Source organism: Lissotriton helveticus, chromosome 5_1 (assembly GCF_964261635.1).
Source record: "Lissotriton helveticus chromosome 5_1, aLisHel1.1, whole genome shotgun sequence".
NCBI lineage: Eukaryota > Metazoa > Chordata > Amphibia > Caudata > Salamandridae > Lissotriton > Lissotriton helveticus.
Window position 1 is genome coordinate 501,232,598 of NC_136065.1, and position 16,013 is coordinate 501,248,610.

General features: G+C 42.2%; 1 protein-coding gene across 7 annotated transcripts in view; it reads right to left on the reverse strand.

Annotated features, from left to right (window-relative positions):
* LOC144754696 (putative oxidoreductase YteT) overlaps positions 1-16,013 on the reverse strand; it is a 1,220,731-nt gene that overhangs the window by 415,855 nt on the left and 788,863 nt on the right. For all 7 annotated transcript variants that reach the window (XM_078642823.1, XM_078642828.1, XM_078642827.1 and 4 more), the window contains 2 exons: positions 15,592-15,726; positions 12,303-12,404 (listed from right to left, as the gene is read on the reverse strand). In XM_078642823.1, the coding sequence (XP_078498949.1) occupies positions 12,303-12,404; positions 15,592-15,726 (237 nt within the window). The remainder of the gene's footprint in view (positions 1-12,302; positions 12,405-15,591; positions 15,727-16,013) is intronic.

The following is a 16,013-nucleotide window of genomic DNA, read 5'->3' on the forward strand; positions in this document are numbered from 1 at the left end:
TGGCACAGAGAAAAAATATTCTTTTTTACCCAGTACTGCATTTCTAACAGTCACCAACAAAATGCATTCCAGATTTTTTACTTGCTTGATGATGTCAGCATGGGTTTCTGGACTATTGTGACATCTTTCACCCGAGGGCCCATCTAAAACTTTACATGAAACCACGTGGTTTCTACGAAATGCTTGCTCGGTTTTCATTTCTCTTCCAAGAATTCTAATAATATCTGTGGCGTTGCTTGATTTGGCACTTAAAACAAACATAGCTGCAATCGCCATACAACAGAAGAAAAAAGTTGGCAACACTGTATAGTTAACACGCTAATTTTCAACAAAGTTATTTTGATAAGGAATAGGGTTCTTAAATTTTTTTTTTTTTTAAAAACGTTGTCATTCCCAAAAGACAAAATACGGCTCCAGTGGATCCAAAATGATGACCGTTCAGGTCACTCGGACATCTAAGGGAATTATAGAAACTTTTTTTTTTGGACTGCATCATTTGTTTCTGACGTGTTAAAACAGAGACGACTTAGAGTGTACGTAATGCATGGTGTACATGGTCTCTTTCCACAGCTTGTGGGTGCTGCTTCGCGTCGCAAAAAGCTTGGTGAAAAGTTCTCGCAATGGAAGTGCGCACCTAAGGTTAGGGCCACTGGAATTATGCGGCGGGGAGGACCACATTTTGCGAGAAGAAAAGGGGGACATATGTAACATAATGCAGCACATTTTGTGATAATATTACATCATTATTTTGTGATTTTTGCCAGGGAATAGGTTTTACCTCATTGGTGCCAGTTTAGCACCCAAATGCAGCAATAAGCAACAGAAAGGGGCCCATTCAACCTTTGCAAAGGGCCTTACACTGCGCCGCAACACGTGTCGCCACAATTTTATTTACTTTAGAGCTAGAAACAACTTGTTTGTTACAATCGGTAGATTATGCTACAGGTGATGGATTATGTGGCAAATCCGGCAAATTAGGTGCAAAATTGCATAATTCCAGTGGCCCTACCAATGGTATCAGGGCTGTCACGGTACCCCAAAGCCCATGTTTGTGAGACTTTACTGTACTCACTGTGTTCACGCTGTGAACAATTAATTTTTGTTAGACTGGACTGTTTGCTCTTCCTCTTATGTCCAAATCTTCCATCGGAAACTACCTATTTCCGCTCTTGTATTCAACCTTCCGCCTATGCCTGTTATGAGCATCCCCAGAGTGTGAGTGATACCGACTAATCGCTCTACTGGCGGAGGTGCAGCCAGTCATATATTTGTTTGGCAATCTACGCAAAGGTGATAGGTGAGTGTAATGTATTAATTCTCTGTCCCAGTATCAATGCACTCCATGTCCACCAGTATGAATCTGAGTGCCTAAGTCACATTTCAGTGTCTTTTGCTGTATCCAACCCAAGGTTGTTTCTGTCTCCCAGATGTGCCTTTGTTTATGTTTCGGTGCAGCTGGTACAGGAGCCCGTGTGGTGTACGGTTTGAAAGGTACATAAATGCTGGCAGGAGTAGGAGATTTAAAACCAGGAGGCGAAGTGTCCTAGTGAGCAGGATGCACTTTTTTGGTCAAGGCAGGCCAATGTTATAATAAATGTAGAAAATGAAAGCCCACTCATGTCAATGCAAGCATCAGCAGAAAGTCGTGTGAAGATGTACATATTAAAAGAGAAATACAGGCCAAAGCTATCTACAATAGTAGAATGGAAAAGCAGCATAAAATGGAGTCAGACCCCGTGGACAGGGAAGCGATACGAGCTTCAATAGAATAGAGAAATGTAATTAGACATAGCAGTTTGGAAAGTTACAGGCCGAATTGCAAAAACACGTCTCTGAGAAAATATGTAGATAAGGTAGCACAAGGGCACAAAATAAGTGAGAGATTAGGCCTTGTAGTGCAGTAGACATGTGGGGAGTAAAGCATTGTTAGGCATCAAAGAGACAAGCCACGGACAACCGGTAATACAAGTGGTAGTGTAGAAGCGTAACCAAAATAACACATGCACATGTATCGCATTTCATAAACACGTGATAAGCTTTTTGCAGAAAGTGTTACTTTTGATTTAATGATGTGCTTAAGCAGATGTGTTAATGAATATGCAAATATATGATGTATAAATGCTCAAATCAGATCCCCTTCTGCCCCCAGTTTGAGATCTCTACACTGGCTCCCAGTAAGAAAACGATTCCTATTTAAGATTCTCTGTCTTACACACACAAATATGTATGGAAAAGGCAGGGCGTATTGGTCCAAAAAATTGCGATGGCATCAGCCTTGTAGGGCGTTAAGATCGAGCAACGAATCACTTCTCACACCTCTTAGAATCCGCACCGCTAGAAATGTAGGTAGGTCTTTTTCCTTTCTTGCCCTTGCATCTTGGAAGAAGTTGCCCTTAAACCTACGTACTACCACAGAGCACAACTGCTTTCGCAAGAAGCTGAAGTCATGGCTGTTTGACAACTAAAAGAATAATCTCTCAGAGCCGTCTGCAAGCGCCATGAGACTTTCGGGTGATATGTGCGCTGCACAAATGTCCCTGATTTGATTTGAATTGATTTAAAAGAAACTGGCAGCCCACTGTAAGTCCAAGCTCAGATTCCAGTTCCACGGAGCTGAATGACCTTCTGCGCGCTTTATTAAACTTTGTACTATATTGCCAAAAGACGTTGTGTCGTCTTTTCATTTCGTCCAGCAACACCAAGACTTTTACAATCCGAGTGTCCATGTTTGCTTGCAACATAAAGAGGCAGGCTACTGAGTGCCAGTTTTTGCTCTCAGCCTAACAGACCGACTGAGAAGACCATCTTTGAACTGGGAGGCCCTTTGCTTTGAATGGCTAGGATGGAGATTGGTCAACAAGATCAGGGACTCATCCTTTGATCCACACAGGGCATAACATGGGTCGTCCATCGCTTGTGATTATAAATTCTGAAACTGGGTTCTATGCTTATGGCCTCAGACATCATTTTAATTGAGATCGAGCTTACAAAACAGCAATACGTCCAAGGTTCCTGGGTTTTTTAAGGATGGATTTGCACTGTAGGCTTTGTGCCCCATATAACAATTCAAAATTGTCATAAAAACAGATTTCTGATTATCTCAGTATGATTTTCTTGGCACTCAGTAGGAAAAAATAGACACACATTACGTGGCTAGGAACTTAAATATTGCATGCACTCCGTTTTATCTTTATGCAACAATAATATTTTGTTGCTGATGGAAAATAAAGCAGTAATGGGTGACAGGCAGCCAGAAAAACTAGCAAGGTGTGCCATGCATTTGTGAGAAACTAAAAACAAAATGTCCGAAGAAGCGGCGGAAGGCTCTTTAAACAGGTGGGAAAGTAACCAAATGCTCCTGATCCAAACATGTATTCCAGGTTAATGAACATCTGTGGTCTCTAGAACAGAAAGAGAGCCTGCTGGCCAACAAACATCAGAAAGCTGCAGGCTCTGGCTCACGGCAGGATTGTGATCGGTGGAGATCATTTCAATGAGATATATATATCAGTGACTAACAAAACAAAGCATTTGCTTAGTTTCTAAAGTGCAAGGTTTTCATGGAGAAATCTGGAGAATTTAAAAGAAGGCAGCAAAGCAAGTTCACCTGTTAAACAGTCTCACCCTGCAGGAAAGGTCTGAGGTTCCGACCAGATTCAACGAATGGACTGACTGTCCCAAGGGATGTCACAGGGCGTGAGCCATCTTGCAGAAAATAAGATGCAGTCAGAAACAAGGCAGTAACCAGTGGCCCAGGAGGATCTCACTTTCACAACTTTATTCTCTTAAACCCTTGCTGTAATGAAAATATGGGGCATTTGTTTACCACTGCACTTAACTTACCTCACCGCCATGCAGGCCTTCAACAGTGTTGGATCAAATGTTTCTTGATGATAGTCCATCTGAAATCAATGTAGATACTCACTTTTTGCACGGAGTGAAGAATCCCACAGAAGTCTCTGGGCGACATCTTACTTGTTTAAGGTGGGTTAGACCAGCAACATGTGTTTCAGAGGTGTGACTTAAATCTGTGGAGAGTTTAGAGGTAGAATCTGGCACACGTAGATTCAACGAACTCCTTTGTGGTAGATACTGGCCATTGCTGTGGCATCAATTTCCCAGCGGCATTAAGCAATATCTCTCTTTGGACAGAAGGTAAACAGAGGGCATTTCATGCAGATCTCCACAGTGAGCCCGGCCTTGGGCATTGGCAAGTTGGCCACGGCGCCTAGATTTAGAGGGTCAAGCAATAAGCAGACCTAGGCATCTGTTTTTTTTTTGTTTCAGGCCAACAGTGCTTATTCATTTTCTCTATAAATCTTTTCATTCTCATTGATAGTCTCCCTCCTTTTCGTTTTCTACACCTTCCCTCTCCTCCTTCTCATCATCGGCCCCTGCTATTAGCTCTCAAATCTAATTTAGCACTGAATAGGTGATTCAGGTGAGAGGGAAATTTGTGTATACAGGCCATTCACTGCTGAGGTAAATCATCAAACAGGACCTGACTTGTAAACACAAAACACACTCCTATTAAGATAATCATCATCAGCAGGAAGAAGGAAGTCTACGGGGAAGAGGTAGTCAGTAGCAGTGAAGGTGAGAGGGCGCAGACCTTCCAAAACTCTCATCACTAGCCAGTAACATAGCCTCTTTTCTCCACCTAGTCCTGGTCCACAACACCCACTGATATGCCTCTTCTGATTAAGTTAGAGGCTACAGGTAGAATAACAGATACAAATAGGTTACAGATAAATGAATGAACGAATGATAATTAGTAAAGCACACAGTTTCTTCTGATGGAGGGTGTCCTGGAGCTACCCAAACATACCAGATACAATACACAACGGTGTCAGACAACAGAGCAGGCTTTTCTCCTTTTGACCGAAAGTATAGCACAGAAGCAGCACTATTAAATTGTGCCTTAGTAATAGCTATTATATACTGTGCTTAGTAAAGGCAGAAGTGTAGAGGTAATGGGGGAGGGGGGAATAGGGTTTGAGTGCAGAGGGTTGGAATGCTTTTCACTTTAAAGTTGTATTCAGCATACAAATGTAACATTCCGTAGACAAGGTCTGGAGAGTTGATGCACCGCTGACGGCGTCTTAAATGTTAAATATAAAAGGCTACTTTTCCTAGAACTACTGGTGGCAGATAAAGAATCTTTAACCTGAAAAAACACTGGTGGATCCATGACAACTTCCACGACTACCACACATTTGCCATAAGTACGTCACTTTTTGATATGCTTCATGTGTGTTTTTGTTTCTTACGATGTTTGTTGAAGGGTCAGTATTCGGGCTCGGTGGGTATTTGTTCTACTTACTATCTTCCACTTGGGAGGGTACCCCTGTCCAGAAACAAATGAGAGATCCCTAAGGGTTCTGCCTTCTTCTCCGTCTCAGAGGAATAATTCATACCCGCCTGCAAATGCCCCACAAAATCCTCAATGGCTCACAGCCATTCGACTGTAGTCCCTGCTTCAGTGTGGATCAGCACGAGAAGTGGTGAATGCCCACAATGTCACCACAGTGATGTGCGCACACAGTCATAACCTAACACAGAGCATTCTATTGCCAAGGGTCTATCTCTGCAACAAATACTTCTGCCCACTTGCAGACAGTAATTGCTACAAAACAAGAAAAACTAGTTTATTGTGATTGATCTTCGCAGGATACAACATTTCAGATAGAACTTGGACTACTACTGCTACTGAAGGGTGTAGATAGGCTGCTTGGAGAACGCTAGGGACTTGAAGCATTAGGAGGGTTCACCAGGTAGTGAGAGAACATTGTAGACATTTCCCAGGGTTTGACCAAAGGCATGTACAAAAAATATAGCTCTTCATATGGAAAATGTCAGCGTAAAGAACCAAGAGGACATTGATTCAAAGATCACATATGTTGGTCACCTGAAGAAGCCAGATTTAGACATAAATCTCCCGGTTTACATTCAAGAACTTGACCAAAGGCAGCATACGCTCCCTGTGCAAGATACACATGAAATGATAGAAATTGAGGTGCAGCCATACCGTGCCTATTGTATAGAAATATCCCCATAATGTACTGACAATGTGTCATGTAGTACAGAAGAACTAAGGGCCTGATTATAATGGCGGTGGGACCGCCACCGTCAGGCCATCGGTGGTGGTCTCACCGCCATCTGCCCCTGCAGGTCTGCCCGCCGCATTACAATGGCAAGTGGATGATGGGCTGGCGGAGAGACTGTCCACCACACGACTGTCAAAGGGACTGCAATCCCTACAATACTGTTGATGCCTGCTGAGGCACTACAATGTCCCTTTCCGCCTGCCCTTTAATGGTGGTTCACCTGCCTTGAAAAGGCAGGACGAAAGTGAATTTGGTGGCCCCTAGCGGGCCCCATTTCCCCCTGATCCTCCACTATAGGTTTTGTGGGGCACCTATGGTGCCCCCTAAACATCCCTGCACCATGTGGCAGGCGCGCATGGTGCCTGCCACATAGTGCAGTGATGTTTCGAAAGTGTATTTTATGGTCTACCGCGCGTGCTGCAGCTTGCAGCAACGCCGCAATACAAAATATACAGATTGCAACCGCCTTGAAGGCAGTCGCATCCTAATACGGGAAGCGGGACTGCAGACAGCTAGTCGGGCGGTCCTGATACCGCCACTGTGCCGGTCAGACAAAAGTCCGACCGGCCTTGTGATAAAGCCTTAATTTAAGTGTTTGGGGTCTTTGTTCTGTATCTTTAGCCAGATAGATAAAATTAACTAGTTTATGTTTGCAGTTACAAATCCTTACAATGAAAATTCAGAATAACATTCTCTGGTAAGAAATAAATTACATCACACAGCAATTAGGTAAAACTCTGTATTAAGACAAAACTATCTCCATAGCACTTGTTAATAAATATCTATTTCAGTCGATTATCATGTGCATATGTAATTAGCCATACATTTAAGTTGAAATAAAAACAGATTTCCGTGTCTGAATACATAAAAAAACAGCCAAAAAACGCAAAAGCTAAAGATGTGAAGCACATTTTTGACAATCAAAAATGCAAGGCACTGATATAATGATGCTGCAACTTGTGGGAACTCATAGTTTAAATACTAGAGTTTGAAGCCGCTCGTGCTGTTGCCAGTCAGGAATGGGAGAGATCTGAGTTTTATCCACTTTGGATCGCTACATGTTCAGCTTTGCAATGTTCGTAGGAACAGGACTGGCAGCTGGAAAACTAGAGCCTTAGTGATTCCATCGTAAACCCACAAGAATGTAGCTATTGTAAAGCAAATGAAAAAAAGACTGGCACCAATGTGAGATAAGACATCCATGCCATTTAATTAAAAGGAAAAAAAACAATGGTGAATTCATGGAGTTGTTTTCAGACCATGAGCTTACTAATGTTGGTCAAGTGAGGGTGGTATGAACTGAACAATATATCGTTGTGAAAAACAAATCCTTACAGCAACTTTTTAACTATGCAAAATGAAATTATTATTCCTCATTCAGAAATTGCAGCCTGCAGTGATGTCAATGCCAAAAATACTTATGTGCAACTCCTTATGATGTGAAAGACAACATATTGCTTGATATTTTACCCTACTACTAAAAAGCCAAATAATTTGCTCCTTTCCTGGTAAAGATACTGTTTAAAAAAATAATAAAAGTGGCTGTGTTTTTTGTGTAAAGGGACAATCCAGTGTGGAGAAAAAAAAGCAATTCTCTTTCGCTCTTCCTGCATCTCTGACAATCACCAACAGTAAGCATTCTAGAATGACGCTTTGTTTGAAGTCAGCTGGGGTTTTTGAGATGTTCTGTGTTATTATTCATAGTACACAGGACAGTTGTGTGTGTGACACTGTGAGAAACTACATCTGTTACACAAAGGAAAAGCTATGTCATTTTCTATGCTGAGTGGGTGTCTCCTGGCACTGACCGTGGAATGGTACATCTGGAGCTGCATTTGATCTCCTTTAATACATGTGATGAGGCAGCCTGGTCAGCATTACATATTTAGGTTCCAAGTGCAGAGGAGAAGCAACCCCATGACTCCGGGTTTGATCATCAGATCATCCAAGCAAATGGTTGCTACTTGCTACAAAGACAACTAATCACCAACCCACAAGACCTCTCGCCACTTTCAAGGGTAAAGTGAAGAAAGATGACGGCATCCTACTGTTTCTGAGCCATGCAAATGAGACACCGAAAAAACATACTTCAACTGAGAAGTCTTCCAGCCATCATCCAGACACTGACAATTTCTGTCTTCACACGTGGATATCTATCTGCCCCACAGTTATTTTGGTGTTTTGGGGACATAGAACAAACTATATTTTGCTGATATCCTTCTTTGCAAATGGGTCCATTTAATCTGACAAGGGATAATCTGGTGCCCCCCCCATAACACCACAAATAACTGCGTAATACTGCCATAACATACCACCACCAATGTTTATAACATGCATGTTATCTGAGCTGTGTATATCTACCCACATTGTGTTACTGATGTTATTGCTACAGCGTTCACTGGTATGGCTTATTTTTTAACCTGAGATTTAGACAAAAATGAAGGATAAATGGTGAAACACGGAACAAAGAATTGAGATGTGTGGTGGTAGGAGGGGTGAGCCGCTTCACTGTACACAAGTGTCACCTGCAAGGAAAATCTTGCTTGACTCAAGGTTGTTTGGAATAGGTTTATGCCCTACCCAACCACATATACCCACCATAGAGGTATTTGTGGTGTTTTTGTCTCTATAGCAGTTTATTAAAAACATTACAGTGGAATGAAAGATAAAGAACATTTAACAACCGCAACACTTGGATGGTAAAGCACCTGCAAAAATCAAGTGAGAGTTTCTGCCCAGCCATACAAATGTGTCCAGAATGTTAGAGACAGTGAACCAGTTTAACCTAGAGAATGCCACGCCGATCAAAATACTGATGCACCACAAAACAAACCAGCCTAGTGTTTGACTAGTGTTGCAGAGAATTCTCAACAGGAAAAGTGCTAAACACTTGCATTAAATGTGTCACTGCACCATCATGGAAACTGTTCAGCACCTTATTACAAGTGTGCCGGAACTTGTTTGAGGGATATGGGAAGGGTGGTATTCCCACACAAAAATGTACAGATTACAAGTTTTCTTACCAGAATGGGGGATAACCAAATGGACCTGGAGATCCCGGGTTCTTTACTGTGTAGATTTCTCAAGTCTGGGGAGAAAAACGCAGACATTCCCGGCCAGTGCTTAATTTATAACAAAATCAGGAGGCCACTGCAGCTTGCACCACATGGCCCCTGCAGGCGCTCCCAATAATAGTAACAACACAACTACTAACCATCACACTCCTACAAGTGTGACAATTCGGACTATTTCAGGACCCCAAGGCTATAAGAATGGCTTGGGGGACAGGTAATAGTATTTATTAATGTATATTGAATTAATAATTAACTATTGTTGAACTCATCTCTAACTTAGCCGGATAGCTCCACCTTGTGGCAGACTGTCACAAGCCCCGGTGTTGACAATTAAGTGCCAGTGCTGAGCACCGGAAACCACCAGCTCAAATTAAGCACTGTTCCTGGTGGCTTTGAGCAGTTAGGAAGCGCTTGGCATGGCAGGGGATCAGGGTGGACTTTACCCGGTTTTGGGGAAAACATTTTCTGTTCCCTACTTAATGCCGCAGAGGTTGGGCTGATGCTCTTCGGCTGTACGCAGCCCTTGCACCACGAGCATCAAAGACACATCTAGTATCTCCGGGACCGGAATTACAGGTTATGGAGTTGGTGGACCTGATCATTTCAGGCCCAAAAACGCTTGTATTTGTGGGGGCGTTGTGCGTAGTTCCACACAAACCTATTGCTCTGAGTGAAATCACATCTCTCCAAACGAAGGGCCTCAAAGTATGCAGCACAGTCAAATTCAGATACCTTCTACACGCACACACAAAAAAATGGCTAATAGGTTTTAGAAAAGAAGTGAAAAAAACAAGATGTGACCAGATGTGACAATTTCAAATATGAGTACGCACAAAATTGCCTGTATCTTTAAACTTCATAGTTTGACCACACAGGAAGTCGGAGGCAAGCTTACATACTGGCATGGTGCCAGCTCTTTGGAGAGAAATGCATTCATCGCTATGAAGTACAAATTGAGATCAAAGCCATCCACGACCTGCCTACCTCATCCATTGACTGAACTTCCACCAACCCGCAAGACACCTGCGTTCTGCCTCACTCACTCTCATTACCCGCATCCTTCGCAGCGGCGGCCCCTCCTTTTCCTACATGACTGCCAAGACCTGGAACGACCTTCCCCTCCAGCTCCATACAGCCACCTTGTTGGCAGACTTCAGAAAGAGACACAAGACCTGGCTATTCGATGGAGACACAGCGCCCAGATACCCCTAGGGGTGACAGTGTTGCACTCTTTTCAAATGTGGTTTAATTGATGGTTTCAATAAAGACATTTCATCAGATATTTTCTAAGTGGACTGATCTTTTTTTATGCTTATTGTAAAAAGTATAAGGTACATCATGATTTAAAAAAACCTTCTCTTTAATGTCATCACACTAAAAGGCTTCCTGGTCTTTTCACATCAAATCTAGGATACTGCATACAAAATTACTGGAAGGAGTATCCAACTGTCTGTCATTACACATTGGGGAGCACATGACATTAAACGCAAAGCTGATTTTGCTGGGGATATGAAATGAGGAAGGACAACTGAAATATCAGAAATTATTACATAAGTCAGAGCTCACACTCGCGAGAAATAACATGGCCAGACTTTGGGGCACAAAACCAACACCCACCTTCTGCATCAGTGGAATCAAGCTATGTATATGGGTGCCAATAAAGTTGTATATTAGAGTCTAAATTGTCCCAGAAGTTTAAAAATATATGTGGACCAAGGAAAATGCACAGGAGCTGCTAGTTCAATTGTATTCACACAATGGGGAAGCCAGAACTAAATGCAGGAAGCAGTATTCTTCCATGGGAGTAGGCGAATAGACTCCAAGGATAGGGAATTGATTTTCAACTGTGATAACGTGTTGTATTCTAAGCATAATTTACTATAGCTCGTTAATGGCACTCCTTGCAAGTTATAACTATATAATGTTTATTTTACAGAAACTAATACAGAAATCAAGCATACTGCCGCCCGACCCATCCATCAAATCACAGTTACAGCATTTCCCCAACAATCTATCCTGTCTATAGGATCCTACTTTCACTCAGCAGTAAATGTCTTCGCTCTCCTTCTATGCAGTTCGCTCTGAAGCCATCCCGCCCCAGCATATGCTCACATGTCCCCTTACACAATTCTAGTACTCTATGCACATAACTTCTTCCCTCTATCTACCCTCTCTGTATCTCCCTGCCTGCCTTTAGCACTGCAGTGACGCTATTCCAGAACTGTGAAAGCCTTCTATTCCCTATACAACATCCATCTTACTTGCCACCTGTTACTGTAAACAATTTGTTCCATCCTGCATTTAGTTCTGGCTTCCCCATTGTGTAAATACAATTGAACTAGCAGCTCCTGTACATTTTCCTTGGTCCACATATATTTTTAAACTTCCGGGACAGCTTTTAACATCTTTTTAACATCTAACAATATATATTCACCACAAAATACTTCCACAAGCCCATCTACCTCTCTTGAAAAAGTGTCTCTGCCATTTCAACTCTTTCGCCTGGCAAACTCTCCATATTGAAAATTATTCTGGGAGATTGTAAGTCCATTACAACATTCCCAAATATTCTCAGATGACGAGAACGCCTTCAGATTGACCAATGTGTCAACTTTAGACTCAATTCCCACATATTGTGTGCAAATAGGACAGGGCCGGGTCCACAGACTCGAGATTTGCAGGCACTTATACTATTGCGAAGGGGAGACATTGTGGGTATTCACAAACCTGAACAATTGCTTTACATGCTGGGTTTGCTGAATTGGTGGTGTAAGTGTTCTTTTAAAAGCCCCACACACCGTCACTATTTCATGGGAATGTTGCAAAATATAGTTTAGAGTAAAGAAAATTAAATTTACATATACAAATAAAGACAATCTACTGGAATAAGTTGGAAGAAGCTTGTAAGTCTACGCAGAAGTCCCCTGGACTACTGGAGTAGTCCTCTGGTCCCTAAAATGCACAATTCTCTGCATATTATCAGGCTAAGTACATCATTCTTAGATTGGGTTTTAGAATTGCACCCTTTGAGTGGACTGCTCACCACACAGCACATATACTGTGATAAAGTGAAAGCCAATAAAATTATTCAAGTTACATAATCAATAAGATGGCAATTTACCTTAGTCCCATACACCACTGTTTCTCTCACACCGACACTGTGGGTAAATGCAATCATAGTAAAGGCTGCTGTAACTCCTCCTTCATACTCAAAGTTAACTACCTGGTAAAGATACAAGAGGCAATAAATGAAGTTATTATTTTAATTTCTTTCTTTGCAGTCAACATTTTCACCTAATAATGTAAATGTGAACTATTTATAACAAAGTGGATCAGTGCTTAGCACTTGGAAACTACTGGGAGTAGGTAAACACAGATCTGTGAAGTAGAAACACCCCTCTGGCCATAGTTAAGTTCTATCAAGTACCAGTCGGTGTCTTTGAAGAAAGCTGAATATAAGGATCAATAAAACCCTTCAAACAATATTTGCCTGTACAGTACATGTGGTTCAGGTATGTTTGTATTACTGTCCACTGCACCCAACGATCAAACTAAAACACCGGAAAGAGCATTCTTCATCAAACCTATTTCACTTTCACACAAGCCAACAGAGCAGCAGGCACTGTCCAACCTCAGTTCCTCAAGTCAGATTGATGGCCAGAGCAGATCTGCAACTTAACAGTGACCACAAAGAAGACAGACCTGTCCACTCGCAATTAAAAAAAAAAATTTTTACACTGTATTTGAAAGGAGGTGGGGTCCTGGAGGGGGGAGGGTATAGTAAAGTAGAAGTGGTGGGGATTTCAGCAGATACTGAGAAGTCATGGAGTGGCACAAGAGGGGGCCAGGTCATGGAGATGGGTCATGGTTGGAGCCTGTCTCTGCAGCCACTAAGTTTCTCCCTAAAATGCACAAACTAAGGTTTCTGAAGTTGCCTCATTGTCCTGGGTAGTCTGCAACACTAGCAATGGACCACAAGGGCACAGAGCCAACACGTGTAAGCTCGCCTCCTCTCTGTAGGGGTTTCCAGGAAATGCAAGACTTTTTTTTAAAGTGTTACATTTTTTTGATTCAACAAATAAAAAGAACAACCTATATTAAACAATACTGGCGCTATATCGCAATTCTACCTTGTGTAGAACAATTATTATGTGTCTGTATTAAGAATATGTTGACAGCTTGTGCTCGACATGTGTATTTATTATGAGTGGAAAAAGGCCAACATGCCAGCCATCTTCCATCTTGTTCACAGCCCTTTGGAACTGTAAAAATAATAGAGTTAAAAAATACAGCCTCTCAGCAAACAGTTTGCAATGCACATGTTATGTTATGAATACTTGTAGAGGACGCATCTCACCAGGAGGGTATCCAGGTGCTCGATAAGGAGATGACTGTGCTGGCCGAGTCTCAGGTCTAGGCAAAGAACCATGGGCCAGATGTAGCAAGCCAAATTGCGATCGCAAACGCAGAAATTCTGTGAATTTCGGCGTTTGCGATCGCAATTCAGCTGTGTGCAATGTAGAAAGGCAAATACCTACTTGCAAATTAAGGAATCGCTAAAATTGCAATTCCTTATTTTGCGCCAGCATTTAGAGAATCGCAATTTGCGATTCCCTAAATGCTATGCTAGTAGGCATCACAAATTGTGATATTGTCTTAACGAATTTCAAATTACCACCAACTATAAGTTGGTGGTAATTGTGATTTCCTTTAAAAAAGCACTTTTTTGCTTTTTTTAAAGTGCCATATGGCACACATACACACCCATTCATGCCCTTAGGGCATGTATGTGCGCCACATGTGCACATATGCACATTTCAGGGGTGCAACAGGGTGTCCCTTTGGAACCCTTGCACCCTTGATATTGTGCACGCAATTTGCGAGTACCTATTGGGTACTCGGAAATTGAGCGCAATTTCCATTCATTCCTATGGGCCCTTGGACCCATAGGAATGAATAGGAAGGTATTCCTTGATTGTGAATCGCAATTTGCAATTCGCAATTAAGGAATATTAAGGAATCGCAAAAAATATTGCGATTCCTACCTACATGGCATTCCTTAATAGCGATTCCCTAAAAATCACTATTAAGGACTCGCTAAACTGCTTGTACCTACATCTGGCCCCAAGTCTTTAGTTACTTGTGAAATTCAATAACTGAGGAGGAGGCTCTGATGTGCAGGGGAAGGTTGTCCCAGGCTTTAGGATTGAGATATTAGAAAGCATGTCTATCAGCTCTGTGGATGCAGTGGGTGTGTGCGAGCAATAGGCTGGCCGAGCAGAGGTTTTAAAGATCTTTCTTGTACCAGATTGCTTGTGGCCTGGTCCTGGTGGCAGTGGTGGTCTTGAGAAGGGCCAGAACGTCAGCGCAGGAAGTGATCAAGCTGATGAAGTCGGTGATGGATTGTGAGAGGTTATCGAGGTGTTGTGGTTGCTGGGTTTGGAGCTTTGTGGTCCATGTTTCTTCTGGGATCCTGTTCCAGCTTTGTCAAGCAATTTTGGAAGCTGCCGTTTCGTGCCGTCCTGGGATGAGCAGGGCGAAGCGGATGAGAGGTTGATCAGTTCAATCGAGGGGGGTAGCATTTTCCACGTGATGTGGTTGACGTTGGTGAAGAAGGGATGAAGGAGATGTCTGGCAGCATGGGTGGGGTCGTTTACTCATTGGGTAAGTGAGAGTGTGCTCAGGTTCTCCAGGAGGTTGTTGGTGTTAGGGTCGTTCAGGAACTCCAGGTAGTAGATGAGGTTGCTAAGCAGGATGATGGAACTGTATTAGAGCACCAGAGGAGAGATTAAGTTTTACAAAGTTGTTAGCTGTGGTGCTGCATTGCACTATCTGCACCCTTTGCCAAAGTGAACTTAATAAAGCAAACAAGCACACCAAGCCCCCTATTTCCCAGTCCACTGCAGCACCTACAGACAGAACCATCCTACAGCAGAACTCCCAGAACCCCCCAACAGGCAATGCACTACCAGGAATTCTAAACACTCCATCACTCTGTTCAAATAAGCCTTCTCTCCAGGATCCTCCAGCCGTCTCCCATTGAACTACATTGGTCAAACCATTCAGACATGTGCTGCAGAGCCTGTGAAAGGAGAGTGGGTCTTTTCCAGTGATGCATATGCTATGGGTTAATTGGAGTTTAGAAAGACATCACTGAGACTTAAAAGGGGGGGCATATTGGTTTGACCATTTCACTACATTTACAAATTGAGCTTTAAGGAAAAAAACATAGTTCCAAACTACAAGTTGTATATAGGTGATTCAACTATATAAAATACACAGCTATGCTTCAGTTGCACTGGTCTGCATATCAAATCAGGAAAGAATGCACTGCCATATCTCATCTCTAATAGTTCACATAAGACAACTGTTGCAGAAAGATCTTTGAAGAAATTGAAAAGGTATCCTACCTGGTTTGTGCACACATCATTATCACAGTCGTAAATGCATCTTCCGTATGGCCCAGTTCTCAATTCCTCTGTTAATGCTTCTATATCATAAACACCTTTACTGCAAACAACGGAGGTGGGCCAGCCAAAATTCCCCTTAAATAAACATTAAACATTAATATGTATTAAATATTTACTTTCATTTTAATCAGTTCTAGAAAACATTTTAATTCATTTTGATCACTCTCATTTTGCATTAAAAATAACTTGTAATGTTCACTACCCTTAATCCTATTCGTTGTTCTCATGGTCATTATTTTTCACATGTGTTCCCACACCAAGAAGGAACAAGCATTGGCATAGCCAATAGGTCTCACCTTTGGGTAACATAAGCACTCTTTTAAAAGTGATCTGGAGAAGAAGCGTGTACCTGGGTAACAAAC